Below are 20,145 nucleotides of genomic sequence, written 5' to 3'. Positions count from 1 at the left end.
AAATTACTCATTACACACAATTTTGTTCCGGTTATATCCCCATACAAACACTCTTAATCCACACACCTTCCACACCAGTAAGCAACGATCAAATCCTAACCCTAACCAGCAACCACCTTGCTGGTGGCGACGCAACACCCGCAACACTACTGCAACCCCCCCTCTCTCTCTCTCTCCTCTCAGTCGCGAAAAGGAAGGCGACGACGACTCGCAGATGAAAAGGGGTTTCGGATGTTAATGGTCGAATCAATGTGTTTTGTGTTGGATGTTGATAGTCGAACCAAATTCATTGGTTCAATAGTTTGATTTTTGAATGAAGGTGATTCTTTCGATACTAGTAGTCCAAATGATAAAAAAATAAGTCTTCTTCCTACATCTAAATTCCACGATGCCCAACGGGATGTGGAAGAGAGGCGAGAAGGCAATGGGTTTCCAGATGAAAGGGAGTTGTAGTGGTAGGGGAAGAGGTAACGGCGGTGATGGAGGAAAAGAGAAGCGGCGGCCATAAAGGACGGTGGTGACTGATGGTTAGGATTAGGATTATGTTTTTGGTTGAGAGTTAGGATTTTGATCGAAAAAGAAATGAGTATTTTGATAGTTTCATTTTAGAATAAAAATATAATAAAAAAAAATCATTAAGTGTATAGGAGTAGGATAAATAGTGTCGGCAAACTGAAGCTCCCCAAAACCACTAAACATTGCATATCAATCCCCCAAAAGGGACCTAAATACCCTCCAAAGCCACCAATCACAGACAAACAACAACATCGACCCTCTTCGCTACCTGAAAACTTTCTCTACACTCACTCAAACCCTCTCCAAAAACCTTAGAAACTTCACAGCTCTGACCACTCTAGACTCCTTTCTCAGACAAACCCGTTATTTCGATTCCACAACATCAGTCTTCGTCATCGATTGTTCGTCGCAATTGAAGAAGCTCGAAAGAGCCAAAACTGTTATTTCCAATCCGAAGATCAAAGGTCGAGTCTCTGATCAGTTTTTGTATAGTTTAGTGTCGGACTGTTTAGTTAAAAATGGTAAAATTAAAGATGTTGAGATCGTATGGAATGAAATTCTAGGGTTTGAATTGTCGATTCTGCGATTTGGTATGTCTGATTATGTTATATATGTGTGCGAGTTTGGTGCGGTTAGTGAGATCAAGAGAATTTGTGAGAGAATTTTATTATTGGGTTCTAGGGGTTTGAGGAAGCAGAGCTATGTTGCTTTGATTGGGGCTCTGTGTAGAGTAAATGAGGGTTGGCTAGCTAAAGAGATTGTTAGACAAGTGTATGATAAGGGGCTTAATGTTGATAACTTCACTTATTTTGTGATGTTTTAGTGTTTTTGTAGAAATGGGGATTTAGATGAAGCTGATTTGATTTTGAGAAAATTGGTGCAAGGAAATTACCACATTGACATATGTATATATGGGAATTTCATAAATGTGCTTTGCAAAACCAGTAAATTTAGAGAAGCAAATAAATTGTTTTGTGAGTTGGTAAAAAGTGATTGTTTTGGAGGGTCAAAATTTGAGTTCTTTAAGGAGGGAAAGAGGGCAATATTTCAGTTGAATTGCAGTGGTGCAGTTCCTGAGATGATTGCTTATGAGACTTATTTTAGGTCACTGTGTAGTGCGGGAAGGCTTGATGAGGCGGAAGCTTTGTCGAAGAAGATGATGAAGAAGAGAACTGTGCTGGAAATTTGTGTTTATGGCTCTTTTATTAAGGCTCTCTTTTGGGCTGGTTGGGGAGAAGATGCTATGAAATTCTTTAAGGTTGAGAGAAAGAAAGCGATTGTTCGTGTCGATGAAATTGCAAGATTCATTATTATAGGCTATGTGAAAAAGGGAATGTTGATGATACATTGAGGATATTCAATGAGATTGTAACAAGTAGTGGCCTTGTCTATTGTGTGGATATTTGTAACCACATACTCGGTGGTTACTGGAAAGTAGGAAGAGTTGCAGATGCAGAGAAGTTTTTTGATCAGTTGCAGGATGTTTGTTTTGTAGTGCCAAATTTGTCTACTTATAAGACTATGGCTAGTGGATATAGCAAAGAAGGTAATTTTGATAAGGCACTTTGCATTTTTGAAGAAATGGTGAATAGTGATATTGCAGCGGATAGGATGCACTTATATACTTGAATTACATGATTGAAAATGGACATTTTGATACCTGCATAAACTGGAAAGAGTTTTTGAATTCAAACTTTATTGGAGATGAGCATTGCATCTCTCTTTGACTTAGAATCAATGGGTAAACGAGTCGAAGAAAAGATATCTGCATGATTGGAATGTTGCCATTTGGGAACTTCATATTAGCTATGGAAAGCTTGCAACTTGGCGTCCAGGAACTAAGGTATATGCTATATTCAAAATTTTGGGCACTTAAAAATTGTGCTATTTGACAGAATGTTCGGTGTGCATGATATGTATTTATTTTATCTTCATTTCCTCTCTGGTCTGGAGGTTTTTGCATTGAATGTGGCTGTTCAAGATGTGGAAGCACTTGAATGCAGTAGCTTGATTTGTTAGATTAACTGCTAAGGGTTCATATGTATGAGAGATTATTTACTAGTGGGGGCATTACTATTTAAGTGTTACTTAATGAGTATGCATTTTGCTGCTTGTGAAAATCTAAATTGTGATTTATCTCCTGGTATGTTGGAGTTGTTGGGGTAGTGATTTCATACTTTATGTCTACATCACTGAAAAGTTATTAATTTGGATACTTCCAATTCATGTTGACCATCCGTTTCTTTCAGTATGTGCTCTGAACTCAGGTGGCATTTGTTTGCACGTTACATGACTTAATTGTGTAGTTGTGGTTTTCACTGTCGAACTCATCATATTGGGAAAGGTTATTCCCTATAATTAAAAAGATATTTAAGTGGTGGTTGTACAATAATAGACAGAACTGAAACTGGCTAGCATTATTCCCTAGACGAATAGCATTAACCTCAGCGCAGAACTTCTCCTTTACTGGTGGGACAGAGTGATATCGCCTTTTTATCAATTCATTCCGTGGCACGAAATCCATCATTGGCTAAACAATCATTTGGTTATGCCATTTTGGGCTTTGCTCTAACCGAAGCTATTGCATTGTTTGCCCCAATGATGGCCTTTTTGATCTCATCCGTATTCCGATCGAAGAAGTGCCAATTAAAATCCTTGTTCCCTTTGAAGAAAGGAATAGAACTATCCAAACTAGATCAGGCTAGTTCCTTCCTTCACTTATAGGTTTACCTCGAAGTCAAAGTCATGATCCCGTCCCTTCAACTATCAGTCCATTGACTAAGAAGGGGGCCTGGAACAAAAACTTCACGGAAAGGAAAAGTAAACCTTCCCTGAAGCTGAAAGCGGCTAGAGCAAGATTGGTTATCAGTACTGCCTTGCCCAAAGCTACCAAAGAAAGTGCAACCCTTGAAAGAGAGATGTAGGCCCGAAAGCAAGAGAAAGAAGGTTTCGTTTACCACTGGAACTGGAGTAGTGCAACTAGCACGACGAACAATGCTCGGCACTCTGTCAAGTGAGCCCCTCTGCTTAGTTGTTGGTAAGATAGAATGGATTAAGATTGATTGTGAGTTTGGAACCAATGCTACTAGATAGAAAGCAGCGATAAATACCTGCGTTGCGTGCCCCCAATCCGAGTTTGAGCTATTAGTAGTGCAAGTAGTAGTGTCAGCCGGTTAACCTGCCCGAAAGTTAAGAAAGAAATAATCCTGTAGTGAAGGTGAGGCGATAAAATAGGTGTCCGATTCAGTCTTTCAAAGAGCTAGCTACAGGAAGATGTGGATACGGGAATTGACTAGCGGATAAAGCAGCCAATCCAATCCCATTAAAGGATGTTTAACCCTCAGGGCGGATCCTCCTCTCTCTACTGGGATTGACTCGCTTAGAAGGGGTCCCATTCCTTTGGCAAAGGCCCTAACTACAGCTCTGAGTAACTCCTTGTCTCATTGATCCGAGTCATCAAGGAAAGACTGCCTTCTCGATTTCTTCTTTGGAGATATCCGTAGGCTTTCTTTCTGGTGAGCTTACCACAAATGATAGTATCAGTATTTAATGAATAACTTTTATTTATGTCAAAGATCATAATACTGTTTAGATTAGTGACAGACAATAACTATTCACTTAATTCATTTATAATTTTTTTAATGATTAACGAAACAACGTTATGACACCCCATACAGTGTCTTCACCAACGGTCTGACACGACCATACAGTGTCTCCTATCCTTTTTTATTTTTATGTATTTTCTTGTTTTGTTACTCTCTCCAAACTCAAGTTGGTTAGTTTCTCTCCTCCTTGAGTTTGCGGGGGGCTGTTAGAATTTCCCATCTTTACCTTCACCTACTCCACTACACACTCCACTTCACCTACCTCTACTCCACTACACACTCCACTTCACCTAACCCACTATCACCTCCACTACACCTACTACCACATTACCTTCACCTACTCCACTACACACTCCACTTCACCTACCTCTACTCCACTACACACTCCACTTCACCTAACCCACTATCACCTCCACTACACCTACTACCACATTTTCTTCTATATATAGATTGTATAGGAATTGTAATTAATGCATCTTGTAATCTATCAATCAAGACATCAATCAATAATACATAAATTCTTACATGGTATCAGAGTAAGGTTAAGAATTTAATATTTTTTCGCTTCACCGGCGGGCGGCAACCTCGCCTTGGCCGCCCGCCGGACCTCAACCTAGTCCGCTAGAATTGTCTACTACATACCTACCTCCTCATCATATCTTCATAACATCTCATTCTCTCTCGGCATCATAGTAGCCGTGATACTGCTCATACTTCTGGACAGCGGAGAGAACATCGTCTTTCTCGATCTTTCCGCCGACGCCGGTGGCGAGATCCAAGGCTCCGGCTTTCGACATCACTCTCCCCAAATAGTCCATAGCAGCTTCTCCACCGGAAAGATACTCCTAACAGCAGCAGAAAAAAGGTGTTTCCCTCAGCCAAACAAGGCTCAATAGCTGTGGTCCTCATCAAAATACGTGTAATTGCTACTCCTGAACTTGGTTTCCCTATCCTTGCTAACAAGCTTCTCAAATGCTTCCGGGCCATGTTCTTCTATGTACTTCTCAGCAGCAGTTAGAATGTCATCTGGCTTACTGAAGATGTCCTTCTTCCTTGGGACATACTAGACGTTAACAGTCTGCTGTGGGTTAAGAAAGAAAGGCCTCAAATAATGCTCATAAACATATGCAGCACCACTGATACTCTTTATGATGGTGGATATTTCAATGCCATTACAACACAGCACCTTGAAATTTATTTTATTTTATTTTCTTATCTCTCTTTCTGACCATTACAACACAGCACCAGCACACTTGTTCCCACCTTTCATCATGGTCTCCACTTTCTTTTTCTTTTTTTATATTTATTTTAATCCATCTTTTTTGAAAACAAAACCAATATCACTTTTTTTAATTCCTTAATTTATTTTAATAACATGAGTGGCCTCTCTTTTCCACCATCTCCCTCTTTTTCTACACAATATTTTTGTACCACCGCCCACTCCATGATTTCCATATTAATATTATTATTATTATTATTATTATTATTATTATTATTATTATTATTTTCAAAAAAAAAAAAAAAAAAAAAATTCATTCCAGTTGATTTTTCTGCCTTACCACACCTACCATTCGAGTTTGCCAAACACACTTATTTTATTCATGTCAGGATCAACCCCGATCATAATTTTACACGAAAAAAAAAAAAAAAAAAAAAAAAAAAACCACCATAACACACCCAACACCCACAGTGGGATTTTTCTTCTCTACTCTGCTGCAGATCTCTTCTTCTTTCCTCCGTCCTGGGCGGCCCTTGACGGTGCTGCCTCCGTGTTTCCTACGCCGCCGAGCACGTTCACTCCTCCATACTCCTCCACTGCAGCATACGGCGGACCTCCAAATCGGAACATCACAGTGGCCTTCCGCTTCAGCTCCTTATTTTCTGCTTTCAGCACACTTATCTCTGCTCGCGCATCCTTATACATGCGTTGGAGCAGAGCCAGCTGGGAATTTAAATGCTGCACCTCATTTGTCCTACTCTGCAGCCGGTTCGACAAATTTGTGACCGCCGTCATGGTTTCCACGCATGACTTCAGAGTATACTGATTAGCCTCAATATCAGTTTGCACCGCCATTTTTTGCTCCACCGACCGCATCGGAAAGTTCAATGGAGCAAAACCAGAGGTGTTTGGTTGAGGTTCACTGGCCACCGCACCAGTTATTTCTCTTGTGGGCTCGTTCAGTTCTGGAAAGAGCGTGAGCAGGTTCTGGGTAGCTGGACGGGAAGAAGAGGCCATGTTTTTGGGTTGCTAAGTGTTTCAGCGAAATAGCAATTTCAGACTGGTAATGTTCGGAAGGGTTGGTGACAGAATGGCAACAAAGTGTTCCACAGTTTCTCTCTCCGCAGAGGCAGAGTTTTTTCAGCGAAGGGTTGGTTTCAGAGGTTTCAGAATGGTATGCCTCAGCCTCAGCCTTCGTCTTGGTTAAATAGCCGAGGCAGCCACGCGTATCGCGCGCCTCTTGCCGCCCGACAAACTGGCACGCCTTTTCATGGCACATCTTTTGACAAAGTGGACACGCCTTTTGATGGCACGCCTTTTGATGGCACGCCTTTTGATGAATTGGGCACGCCTTTTGATGGCACGCCTTTTGACAAAATTGGGCACACCTTTTGAGGGTGCAACTTTTTAAGAGTCCGACAAGACTCTGTAAACTGTCCCGACATTGATTCCGGTTAGTTTTTACAAGTGTCCGACAAGACTCTGTAAACTGTCCCGACATTGATTCCGGTTAGCTCCTTTATGGGTCCGACAAGACTCTGTAAACTGTCCCGACATTGATTCCGGTTAGCTCCTTTATGGGTCCGACAAGACTCTGTAAACTGTCCCGACATTGATTCCGGTTAGTTTCTACAAGGGTCCAGCAAGACTCCGTAAACTGTCACAACATTGTCTTCTACAACGGTCCGACATGACCCCATAAACTGTCTTCTACATCGGTCTGACACCACCATACAGTGTCCTCTACAACGTTATGACACCCCATACAGTGTCTTCACCAACGGTCTGACACGACCATACAGTGTCTCCTATCCTTTTTTATTTTTATGTATTTTCTTGTTTTGTTACTTTCTCCAAACTCAAGTTGGTTAGTTTCTCTCCTCCTTGAGTTTGCGGGGGGCTGTTAGAATTTCCCATCTTTACCTTCACCTACTCCACTACACACTCCACTTCACCTACCTCTACTCCACTACACACTCCACTTCACCTAACCCACTATCACCTCCACTACACCTACTACCACATTACCTTCACCTACTCCACTACACACTCCACTTCACCTACCTCTACTCCACTACACACTCCACTTCACCTAACCCACTATCACCTCCACTACACCTACTACCACATTTTCTTCTATATATAGATTGTATAGGAATTGTAATTAATGCATCTTGTAATCTATCAATCAAGACATCAATCAATAATACATAAATTCTTACATAGTGCCATTATTACATTAAATATATTTTTTATTCTCTCCCATAACAACCAACACCAAATATATATATATATATATATTATATAAATTCACAAAATTTTAAAAGATTCATTTAAAGTTTGAAATAATACAAAAGAAAATTTTAATTTTAATATTCATTTTAAATATTTTATATATATGAATGTACTTATGATTTTTTTATAGCACATTTTGTATGCCGAGTATGAGTGCATCAACAATCATTGAAGTAAAATTTTGTGACCAAGAAGAAAACCTAAAGAAAATATTAAAGAATAAATTATTATAAGACAAGAATAAGAACTATGGAAACAAAACATTATATAAATAATTATATAGTGACCAAATTAAAATGTTACATTGTACTCCCTTAAAGGCATGAGAATCATCAATTTCTTTCTATCACTACACTCCAGGTATCAATAATAAATTTTTTTTTCCTGTGGTAGGTTGGTGAAATTTTAGTGGCTAATGAAAAAGCTAGATTTTTGTTGAATCCCACAAGAGCATTGTTGAATAATTTCTCAACTAAGAGAGAAGAGTAGTTTTGATATAACCTTTTATTCTACAATAGAATAAACATATTTGTACTTTCCATCTTGACTTCTCTATTGGGCTATATGCTTCATAATACTAATTTTGAGTATATAAGCTAACATTGAACTGAAGATTGCAAGTATTGCTAGAACCATTCCAACATATCAGGAGAAAAAGGGCCACGTTCGAATAAACGAAGCCTCCTCATCAGATCAAAATCCCAAAAGCCTCCTATTTTCTTGAAAGAAACTGCCCCTTTTTATTCTTGTTCTGAGCGGGGAACATATTTAGCTATTCGTGTGCTTTTTCATATATTTCTACACTAGTGTTTTAATGGCATCTATTGTAGTCAAAGATATTATAACTAAATGTTTAAGTTGGATTTCCATTGAAAATAATATCTTTCATTTTCTTTGATGTCTTTGTGCATCAATGTAGTGCTAATTTTGTGTGGAACCAAATTATTTGTTTTACTTTATGTTCTTTTATTTTTTATGACCTTTTTCATTTCTTTTCTGTAGGAAATTAATACTACTTTCACATTGTTAACATGTGGTATGAAAAAATTTGAACAATGCTCCACTTCGTAATTTTGTTTTTGCGTTGTTCTTTCCTTTGTTCTTCATTGAATCTTTTTCTCTATGTGGCATATAGCAATGATTCCATATGAAGACATTTCACATTTTTCATTTCCTTCATAAACAGGTTATGTGGCATAAACCTTTTGTTGACGTAAGCAATTTGATATTTTTAAAATGAAACAAGTTAACAAGATCTATTCTAAAAAATAAAATAATACATTCTTTTAGAAATATTTGATACAGAAGCAATACCTTCGGGAGGTTTACGAACTCTCTCAGATCATATAGAAGTAAACTTAAAGATGAAATTATCAGTGTTGTGTCATTCATCGTGATTAGCGTATACAATAGAGGTCTTCTTCGTCACAAGCGTTACAGTTTAATGAAAAAAACAAATTTATGTGTGTTGTCCAAGACTTGGGATGGTTGGTTTTTGACATGTTTGACATAGGCCCATACTCAGGCAATATATGCCGCCTTTCATTATATCAAATATCCAAGCCTGAACTTCATTGTACTCCGACCAAAACCAGCCTTCAAATCTTGCATGATGAATGGTATTATTTGAAAGTTATAATTTATACTAGTAGTCCTATTGATGGTTTTGTTTCATGAGAACTTTATGATTTCATTTCTATAGACAATTCAAGTTTTATTTTGAGTCTGCCCTCTTTGTCTAACCCATTTTTTAATTCTAAAAGGTCTGCAGTGGGTTGAAGGAAATCTTTTATGGGAAGTTGATCTATATGCTCGGTAACAAGTGAAGCAAGGCAGGCTGGGAAATCTGGTAAAATATGGTTCCATTCAAGGTTTTCCCGGTGAACATCTAGCAACAAGAGAATTCAGTAGTATTTGGATTTGTGTAGAAGTGTCCTCTATAAGTGAAATTTACTATTTGAATTGGTCAAAGGAGAGTAAAAAGGTGGTTTATCCTCCAGATCTGCCAACAGGAAAGCTGGCGGCTTTCTGGGTTATCAGCTTTCATTGAAACAATAATAAAATCAAATATGCTTGAGACGTCTAAATGAAGAGTTCTAGAGATGGGTCTCAATTCATGATTTGATGTTTGAATGAAGATTGAGATTTTTAATTTTGGAGTTCTAAAAAGAGTTCTAGTGAATGAGATTCACATGTGATGTGTGTGTCTATGTTTTTGTTTTAATTTTTTTTTTCTCTTGTCAATCACTAGAGCTCTCTTTAGAATTCTAAAATTAGAGCTCTTTATCACTGTTGTTGATGTTTTGGCTCGTGATGTTGCATTTTTATTTTTATTTTTTTATGTATTGCCACATCATTAGAGTTGGCATTAGAGCTCCAACTCTAGTGCTCTATATCATCACTCTAATAAAATTTCTATCAACTTTCATAGAATAAGATAATGTCATTCTGGAATTGGAGGAGAAGTGATACTTGATTAGTTGCTCAAATTACATTCTCAAATTAAGCAAGAATTTGATACCCACCCACCTCAACCTTCCTCGTGATTAGGAGGAATGTAAACAATAAAAAATTAGATGTATTTACAGTATTTAGAACTATCATTTTGTCAAGTTCTCAAAATAAATAAGTAAATAAATAATTCACACAATTCCAAACTATATAAAGCGCTTTAATCACATTGACATAATGATTTTATTATAAGAATTGGTGTATTGATAATAAGATTTCTATTCATTCTCTTTGATTCTTACAATCCAAAGAGGTACCAAAAAAACAAAAAAAAACCCCAACAATATTTAAAATTTTATTATTTCTGTAAAGAGAATTTCCAAAAAACATTGACAGCCGTTTCATTGTTATGTCACTTGAATTTTAATAGAAATTTAGAAAGAGAAAAAAATGTGGATGAATGGTAAATAAAATATAATTACATTTTTTTCACTTTTTCCTTTTTACTTTTCAAATCTTTATTGTTGGTATCACATTTTATTTTTTTGTCGATTGTAAACAATTAATTATGACTAAATCTAGTCTTTTTCCTTTTGTTATTATTGTTGTTGATGCTTTATATTTTATATATATATATATATATATAATTAATAATGCTATAGACTCAGATATAAAAACTTAGAAATTATTTAGAATTTTACATCAATGACTTAAATTCATTTTGTACGTGAATTCTACACTTTATCAATTCAATTTTCACCACATAACTTATTTCAAGGTACATTCGAATTCTAAATCTTGAGAATCTTACTCTTTTTTTTTTTTATATATATAATTCATGACGGTGGGTTTTGTTGGCATAGGAACATATATGTATAATCTTTATACATGTGCATTATGTATGTATGCATGTCAATAGGCTTGTCGATCAAACAACTAAGGGCCAAAAAAAAAAAAACCTGCTCCAAAAGAAATTGCAAGGCGGGAGATATTTGATGGCCCATCGACAGAGGAATGTTGATGTGGCATGATGGGTTAATAATGTGACATGACGTGTTATGATGATATATTAAATGGAGGGTTAGAAGAGTTAATTATTGTAACCATTTGAAATTCAGGTTCTAGAATTAAAACCAAGGGGTTGTTTGGGATGACTTAAATAAGTGCATTTTTTGTCTTTTTACGAAAAGATGTGCAAAAAAGTAGAGAGGTGATGTGATGAAAAAAAGATAAAAAGATGGATTATTTCTCACATGCCAAACTTTGCCCAAGTTAAAACATCAAATTTACAAAGTAGTTCCTGTGAACATGGGATATAAATGATATTGAGAAAATTATGGCCTATTGAGGAAATCATAATATTTGATTACTTTTGTTTCTCTCATGTGTCCGAGCCCTATAAATAGGTCAAGAGAGATACAAAAAAGATACAAAACAACTCACACATCGTGATATTAGGCATAGCTAGGAGTAGTCAATTTAACAACTCTTCGTTTGTTTGATGGATCAGGTTAGATAAGATTATGAGTACGGTAGGATTGAGTGATGAGATTATTAATGTAGTAATATTAGTTTGAAAATGTATGATAAAGAGTGTTTGTTTGTATACTAGTGTGGTAATATTAATCTGTTAGGATTAAATCTATAAAATTACGTAAACACCCTCATTGTATAATAATTAGCTTTGTTATTTTTGAAATGTAAGGGAAAAATTGTCTTATGACACCTAATCCCATAGGATTAGATTGCCAATCCCACCTCTTCCGTGGAAAAGCTAATCCCACTATGCCTTCGTTTGGGAAGTCAAGATTGAGGCTTTTTTTTTTTTTGACTATTTTAACCACAAAAAATAAAATAGTCTTTTTAGCTCAATAAGACAAAACATTACATCCAACTCATAATCATTACATTTTTTCTCTCACAAAAAAGTCAAAAAAATCAACAGTCTTTCCCAAACCAAACTTTTTAGCCCTAGGCTAAAATAACAAAAAAAAATCAAAAAGCCAAAAAGCTAACCCACTTCCCAAACCAAACCTATGTGAGGGTATTCATAGTTCCATGGAACTGCTAGTCCCTTCCTATTTTTGTCAACCAAACATAGGTATGTAAGGCCCACAACATTAGTAGTCCAATCCCCCCACCTATGGAGTCAAACAAACATGACCAAGAGTAGACCAATGATAGCTTTCTAATCCTTTTTCTCTGTCGATTACTATATTTTTCTGTTTTTTATTCTTGTATGAAGTTCATGTAACTTGTAACAAGTGACAATTATCTTGATTACTACAAATTCAATTCTATTTCTATTATATTCTTCTTTATTTAATTACCTTAAAAAAAAAATCCTTAACTTGCTTAAGGTATAAAACTATTTTATGTCGATTGACCTTAACAAAACTTTTGATCCAAATACAGGCTGGGGATAGAAAATGGTGACCCCTCTCCTTTCTTTACATTTCTTCACGGAACTTGTTTCCCTCCCAGGTCTCTCTTCCTTTTGTGCCATCAAGCATTTCTGTTGTATCAAACAGGGCAAAAGAAGTCAAATTTTAATCTTATCCACTCTAAAATGACCTCAGCTTACACCAGGCCCTAGTAACACAGCATCAGAAAGTAACAAAAAAAAAAGCCCATAATTTCAAAAGCAGTCATGCCGTGACTGATTAAAAACTACAATCAGTATTAGTATTATTTAATTTTAAAACATTGAGATCAATATTCCAAATTACATGGAGAGCAAAAGTACAAACAAATATATATATATATATATATATATATATATTTTTGATAAATAAGTAAATATTATTAGAAAGCATTAAGATTAGGTTGGACATATGGTTATTCGAACAACACAACTCGCCCAATCCGCATACAAATGGGTGATTTTGCAAACACAATGCGGGTAGATACAGTTTAGAATATGACATAATTGCAGATTACAAGTTTAACCTACACCCGCAAAAACCCCCCCCTCACTTAGATTTATTTATTTTTGAACACCTGGACTGTTGTTATTTTATTATTACATTTTAGATAAATGTAAAAGTCAATAAAGAATTATTTTTAGGTAAGCTTAGAATTTTAAATAATTTTTCTTTAATTGTATTGTTGAATAGTAGATAGTAAATGAAATTAATAATCTAATTTAGGATTTTGAATGATTTGTGTTAGAAATTGATTTTGTTGTGTTTTTAATTTTATAAATTTTAATTCATTAATTATTAATGTTGGAGCATTTTAAAAAATGGGAAACCCAAAATAAATATTTACAAAATGAAAAAAAAGAGACTCCAAAATAATTTTTTTAAAAAAAATCCAATCCACAAACTGCCCGCACATCTGCGAACCCTATCCGCACAAACCGCAACCCGCACTGTGCGTTGCGGGTTAAATTTTTCTCAAACCAAATATATACGGACTGATTCAAACCGATCCGCAAACCGTCCAAAACCGAATTGCGACCACCCCTAATCAAGATGATGCAAAGAATACAAAATGGCAACCCCAATTAGGGGAGAACAAAACAGACATTAGCCAATCACATCATTCAGAAAGTCTAAAAAAACAAATATCTCTTGATCAACCTTTTTCTCCAACCAACTATACATAAATACAAAAAGACGATTCTCTAACCAAGGCACACCATGATGAACCTCCAAAAAAGTCCTACTCCGCTCCAACCAAATAAGCCACATCAAACAAGCGGGCGTCAACAATCATGCTCGCCACTACCAACGCTCCAGCCGCACACCCCACCAAACCCCTAACGTATCCATCACCCCCTTCCACTAAACCCAGAACCCACGCAAAAATTGAGGACAACTAGTGTAACTTTACCAATGTGTCACTATGTCAATTCTATTGATCAGTATCCCTTACCAACCCACAGCACAAAGAGGCATAAAAAAATAAAAAATGAAATCAAAAAGACTATTGAAAATACATAACTGATTGCATGATGCAGCATGTGCTAAGAAAATTATACTATTGAATATGGAGAGTGATTATTACACATCTTTGGTAAAAAATTGCCTCATACTATATAGGGGTGACGAAAGGTGGTTAACCCCATCTGTACAAAGTTCCTTTGGGGGCAGGGCTAACATATAAAATGGAAAATGAAAAGCTGATATAGCATTGTTGTTAATACACAACATTTCTGACCTAAACTTACAAGAATATAATGTACAAGACAATAATACTTGCTATACAGCAATTTCAAACAGAATTTGTAACGGATGGGGTGCTCATGGTTTAATGGGAGAAAGCACCTGCCAAATTGTTCAGATGTTTGTATGGACTGCAACTAACGATATACTCTTCCGGCTCTTTTTACTGTTGTCGTACACGAGGGCTGCCAAAGAACTGATGCCTAGACAGAAAGGCGACTTGAGGTCTTAATAGCAATTCCCAGATGCAATAAGCGTGACTCAACATTCTGCATTCTAGTAAACACTCGTGTAAGAGAAAAAAAGAAACAATAGTAGTAAAAAAAAATCAGAGACGTGTCAGAATATCACATAAGGAGAGGCACACAGAATAACAAATGTTGCCTGCATTTTGCTGTTGCCAGCGTAAATGTTGGATGCTAAAGATACATAATAGTTTAGGGTTTGCATGGAAGGAGTGGTTTATTTAAGCCATCAGAGTTGAGTTCCGACAAGGCTTCTCAAATGATTTGACATCAGGATTAGCTCATGGTATTGAAATAACATTAAAAAAAAAAAATGCTTCTTGTAAGTAAAAGGACATGTAAATATAATATTAATGACAGAGTATACCTCAGATTCGACATCACTGATCAGCATGGCTCAAATAATGCACCATAGTGTCTTGAAATTTGGATCTATCCTGTTGAAGAAGTTTTGGATCTCAAATTTCGAGGAAGGCTAGTTTTACGAAGTTGAGGAGTTTCTATTGAATACACAAGAAGGCTTCCATCTCTGGTCCCTGCTAAGAAGCATTCTTCTGGAGTCACAGTCAGTGAAGTTATTATCTTTCCGACTCCAGTATACCTTCTCACAATCTCCAGTGAATTCATTGAGCGTACAACTATCTGTCCTTGGTCTCCAGCACAAACTAAGAACTCACCACAACTGCTCAGTTCAACACAGTTGAGTCGACCATTGGACTCAAAAGTGGCAAGGTGTTTTCCATTAATAGAATAAAGGTTCAGACTGAGGTCATCATCAGCATAAAATACAATCCGTCCATGACGAGATGCAACAAGCTTTGACAATGCACTGCCAGATGGATGCTGAAGAGATCTAACATATCTTCCCTCCCGCAGGGTATGGAAAACACAGGTCCCATCTTTTGAACCACTTATAACTATATCAAGCTCCACGCTAACAAATAGGCATGTAATTATATCATCATGTCCACACAGAATGTGAAAGGGAGTTTCAGCAATAACGCTGTCTTTACGGTGCATCTCTGTTGGTGTATTTCGAACTCTCTTTTCATGGACTTTAACACGGGAAACCTCCCATACCATGACCGTCGTATCATAACTCCCAGTAGCAAGGATGGTTCCATCAGATGTCACTGAAGCAGTATAAAACTTCAAATGAGAATGTGAAAACTTAAAAATGAATATATAAGAGACAATTTCCTAGAACAGAATGCTATTCAAAATGGAATATAATTATGGGATGGAGTATCAACATATACAATTGAATGATGCAAATGTGGCATGGTTCCTGCATTAGCGTACTTTAACATAATCTTCATAAAAAGGAAAATATCATAATAATATGTCGGGTCTGCAGTGCAAGGTCAAGCATATATGGCATAAAAATTATGGAGAGTAATGCTAAATACGTACACAAATGAAGTATGCAATTCTTTTTCTAACAGTAAGTTTACTGAATTCAGGTTTCACGAGATGTTCCCATCTAACAGATCTCACATGTCTTTGATCTTGTTTCATATTCTTACAAGAACAACGCTATTCAATGGCCAAGAATCAAAGCTGAACTTCATCCATTAGCAGATTTAGTTTTTTTCAGTAATGAAAGGTACCTGCAACACAGCTAACCACATCTTTATGTTGTCTGATGCTCTGCACCATTCTTCCATCACTTAGGGAGATGACCTGAAAACTATTTTCCCAGTTGCCACATGAAATCAAAAAATTTTCAGTTGGGGTCTGCAATGTTGCAAAGCATTGTGCTCCAAGTTCAACATTTTCAGCTAATGGACTCCCAATTTTACGTGGAGAAAGGATATCAGAACCAATCCCGAAAAAAGCATCCTGCGAGAATTTACACATCAACATCTAACTAAACTAACATGGTAAATAACATGATGTGCTGAACTTAATGAAGATAAATAAGGCCACCTGAGAGCCAGAGAAGGTAAAGTTTCCACCAGATTGCAGTTGGGTCGTCAACCACATCTTTACAGACATGGTCAGGCCCTGGTTGACAAGGACAATGTTGGAGTCGAACGCATTAACATACAAGACAGCTGATGGTGAATTACTTCCACTGGAAATAATGGAAGTCAAATTAATAGAACCGGGAGCAAAGTGCAGGGGATGAGCAATTGGAATTGGTGGTCCTCTTCTAGGGTGTTTCTTACGAAAGATCTGAATTGGTGTCTGTCCAAAATTTGCGATCTGGTCTTCTAAGGCTGACCTTTGCAGTTCGTCTTCCATGGTCTCCAGATCGACAGCACCTTCATAAGTTAAATAATAAAAGATATTTGCCGCCTGCAATACAATGCTTGAAAAATATCAGAGAACTTTAAAAACATAACTAACTAGTTTTTTGAAGAGTGCAAGTCATTTTCCAGCCAAAAGATACCTCTACTGCTGGTTTTCCACGCTGCTTGTAACCAAACACTAAATCAATCCAGTGATGGAGATTTGAGCTAACATATTCACTTTCAAGGGCCTCTCGGTTTTTGTTTATGAATTCTTCAGGGCATCCCTGTTCAAAAAAATGATCAAGTTCTTCTCATGTCATTATTTTCTCCTTTGGGTCAAAATAGAAATTTAATTAACTCATAAAGCAAAAATGAGGTGGTTAACGCATACAATGATTTAAAGAAAGAATCAGGACTTCTCATATTGAAGTTGTACAATTCATATTGAAGCCCTTGTGATGAATTAAATACCTTGGCCCAAGGAGGAAGGCAAACATCACCCAAGGGTTCACCATCTTGTTTTATTCCAAAATGATACGAGTTCGAATTGACAAGAAACTCTGGCATGTAAAAGAACTCCGGAATCAACTCTTTCACATCACTCGTATTTGAAAGGCAGTTCCGATAAATGCCCTCAATGCTTTGAAAAAGACGATCTGCATGGTCAAACTTACCACCCTGACCAATAATGATGCATAAGAAAAGCTTTTGGTCAATGAATCAAGATATGAAAAGACAAATTAACACCTAAAAAAATAAAAAAACTGGACCTGATGTCTCAGCAGAAATAACTATGTTAACTTAAACACAATATTTTAAAAAGAGTGAAGGGCTGGAACTACATCAATTCCAAGAAGGCAGGAAATTATTGATAGCAATTCCCACCAATATGCTTCTCAAAATACCTGCAGAGTACGGTGGAGAGATGTAAATGGCTCTAACCTAAGAAGGTAAAAGAGCACAATCCCCATGCTTGAGTAATGAGATCCATAAAAGAAACTGTAATGAGAAATACAAGAACTATTAGATCATCAGACATTATAGTCTGAGTGTAATCCCGATGCTGAAACAGGGTTTGAAGATTACTTGGGAATATCAGGATCACAAAAATTACGATATCTATCTTCAAAAACCTGCATAAGGAACAAAACAATACAATAATCACAAATATCATGTACAGAGGGAGTTCAATATACAGGAAACCAAATGAACTAACCTCAAACCGTTTCGAATCCAGTGCTCCAACCGGCTTTGAAAGATCCCGAAAAGTTGACGACTTGTTGAAATCAAGAGTTTCTGAGGAATAATCAGCTAAAACCCAAGGAAAAACAGGATACTGGGTCAAATCATTATACGATCTTCCCGCAAGTGTATTGAGTATCATTAGATATTCAAAGTTTGTCATTTCCCTTCTCCTCCAGCTCTCTCTGGCAGTTTCTGCCATCTCCAGTGCCACACGTCTATCAACAAAGGATATAATTCCAGTCTTGTCCTTGTATCCCTTTGGAAACATAGATTCATTTCTGGTGGCAACTATCAAGGTTCCAACATATTTTGCATCCTTCTGTGATGCAAAATTCAAAAATATAGGAGCAACCGAATCATTGAAGAAAATCTCTATTGCAGTGTACCTAAGCAAATACCGAGTCCAATGGACAGCCTTTATCTGCAGTCAACAAAAAATGGAAAAAAAAAAAAAAAAAAAAAAAACTTTAAACAAAAGATTGCAGGAAAAAATAATAATAATAATAATTCAGAGACAAATATTCACTACCTTGCAAATGTTCCATCTTCGGTGGCGCTTAATATTTTTAGGTTGCTTTTGTAGAACATTTTCGTGAATTGCGTCTGTGTTTTCAGAAGCATTACCTTTCTCAGAATCCAAATCGACATTTAACTTCTGCTTTTCGGCTCCTCCCGATTGATCAAGCTTGCCTGAATCATAGTTGCTTGAAGCATTAAAGTTATTAAAAACTGATGACCCTCCCGTACCTTCCACCAAAAACTCACTGAAGAAATGCAAGACATTTTTCATGACTGCCAAACGTCCAGCTAATTTTCTCTTTGGTATTACCAGTACACAAGGAACAGATGTAAGGACCTGAAAAAAGGAAACCTTGCATAAGAAACGCAGCTGCAGCGGATTTTTTTTTTTTTTTTTAGTATATAAAGCATCCCTTGATACACATATATCATTTTCACCTACCTCGCTGGTTTCTTGCTCTGTAGATGTAGAGCAAGAATCCTTTCTATCTTGAAAAATATCCTTTTGATCACTGCTGTCTTTTACTCCCTCTGAGCCCTTTCTGTCTGAGATGTCCTCAGGGACAGAGATCTTTTGCCCACTTGATTCAGCATCATTTTCAGTAGGTTCTGAGGACCCCTCGTCGGTGATCCTGCGAATTCCTTTCAGTAAAAATCGCTTCATTTGCTCGGGAATATGCCCCCCAAAAGCAGATTTGCTTTCATTAACTGGAAGAATAGCCTCATTACTACATACAGTGGATGGAGGATGACAAAGCTTTTCATCAAAATGATAATTCCGTCTTAACTTTGGCCTACGTCGCCATGCATCTTCTGTTTTATCAAGTTTCCAATGTGTAACAGTATTATTTGGAAAAGGATTTGCAGACCATGGACCCCTCTCATCAATCAAAGTGCGAAACATGTGAATCCATTTTTCCTGTTGAAGTTGTAATTGCAATCTTAAGCATGCTGATGCAATAATCACTACGCAGAATGTGGGCCACAAGCCAACAGAAAACAAAGTTAGTAAAATAACATAAAACTGCATGCTTACAGCAACGATTTGCTGTTCCTCATCATGAGCAAGCTGAAAGTGAGCTCTTCTGCAATCATCCGAAGCAAGAATGGTGTTTAAGCGACTCAGTATCTCATCTTCAAAAGCTTTCTTTTGATTAGAATCTAATGATGAATTTTCATCCATCCTAATGCGTAGCTCATTCAACTGTCTGGTGCGATCAGATTTTGAAGTCTTTATATATTTTACCTCATCAGCAACCTGGAGAGTAAAAATAGACAATTAAAGAGCAGGACTCAAACCAGTAAGCAGAAATGAAATACATGAAGTTCATCCAGAAACTTCTGTATCTGGTGACAAATGCTTGGCGTCACCATATATTCCAATAATAGCAATATAAAGGGATTTCCACTTCGTAAAAAACTGAGCCACATGAGTTGTATGCTGTTAATCTCAAATTTTCATTTTTTCATTTCTATAAGTGATTCAAAGAGAGAAAACGAAATGAATTTTTTTGATACTCCGTTCTTTATATATGCCATTGAGTTACAATTACCACATTCCAGCAGCTCTTAAGGAGCCAATCTTCATGGAACTACTTGAATGATGGTTGTCATTGGCCAGAAGGAACTAGCAGATATATGGCA

General features: G+C 36.7%; 1 protein-coding gene and 1 long non-coding RNA gene across 5 annotated transcripts in view; one reads left to right on the top strand and one right to left on the bottom strand.

Annotated features, from left to right (window-relative positions):
* The first annotated feature begins 674 nt into the window (after window positions 1-674).
* Window positions 675-9,934, top strand: LOC114285995 (uncharacterized). Its single transcript, XR_003637376.2, has 2 exons — window positions 675-2,359; window positions 9,399-9,934. It is a non-coding gene; the product is annotated as an uncharacterized LOC114285995 (long non-coding RNA).
* Window positions 9,935-14,054: 4,120 nt separating this feature from the next.
* The window catches only part of LOC114285996 (binding protein), a 61,241-nt gene continuing 55,150 nt past the window's right edge, over window positions 14,055-20,145 (bottom strand). For 3 of the 4 annotated variants that reach the window (XM_082921744.1, XM_082921746.1, XM_082921747.1), the window contains 12 exons: window positions 19,538-19,759; window positions 18,944-19,420; window positions 18,512-18,838; window positions 17,954-18,403; window positions 17,824-17,870; window positions 17,643-17,736; window positions 17,209-17,415; window positions 16,896-17,021; window positions 16,430-16,801; window positions 16,111-16,342; window positions 14,868-15,633; window positions 14,055-14,524 (listed from right to left, as the gene is read on the bottom strand). In XM_082921744.1, the coding sequence (XP_082777870.1) occupies window positions 14,933-15,633; window positions 16,111-16,342; window positions 16,430-16,801; window positions 16,896-17,021; window positions 17,209-17,415; window positions 17,643-17,736; window positions 17,824-17,870; window positions 17,954-18,403; window positions 18,512-18,838; window positions 18,944-19,420; window positions 19,538-19,759 (3,255 nt within the window). In that variant the 3' untranslated portion in view covers window positions 14,055-14,524; window positions 14,868-14,932. Of the gene's footprint in view, window positions 14,532-14,867; window positions 15,634-16,110; window positions 16,343-16,429; window positions 16,802-16,895; window positions 17,022-17,208; window positions 17,416-17,642; window positions 17,737-17,823; window positions 17,871-17,953; window positions 18,404-18,511; window positions 18,839-18,943; window positions 19,421-19,537; window positions 19,760-20,145 lie in introns of all 4 variants that reach the window. The other variant, XM_082921745.1, reaches the window with a different exon arrangement.

The sequence above is a fragment of the Camellia sinensis genome, chromosome 3, assembly GCF_055761805.1.
Source record: "Camellia sinensis isolate YWXY chromosome 3, ASM5576180v1, whole genome shotgun sequence".
Lineage (NCBI taxonomy): Eukaryota > Viridiplantae > Streptophyta > Magnoliopsida > Ericales > Theaceae > Camellia > Camellia sinensis.
This window is presented reverse-complemented; position numbering and strand designations above follow the sequence as displayed.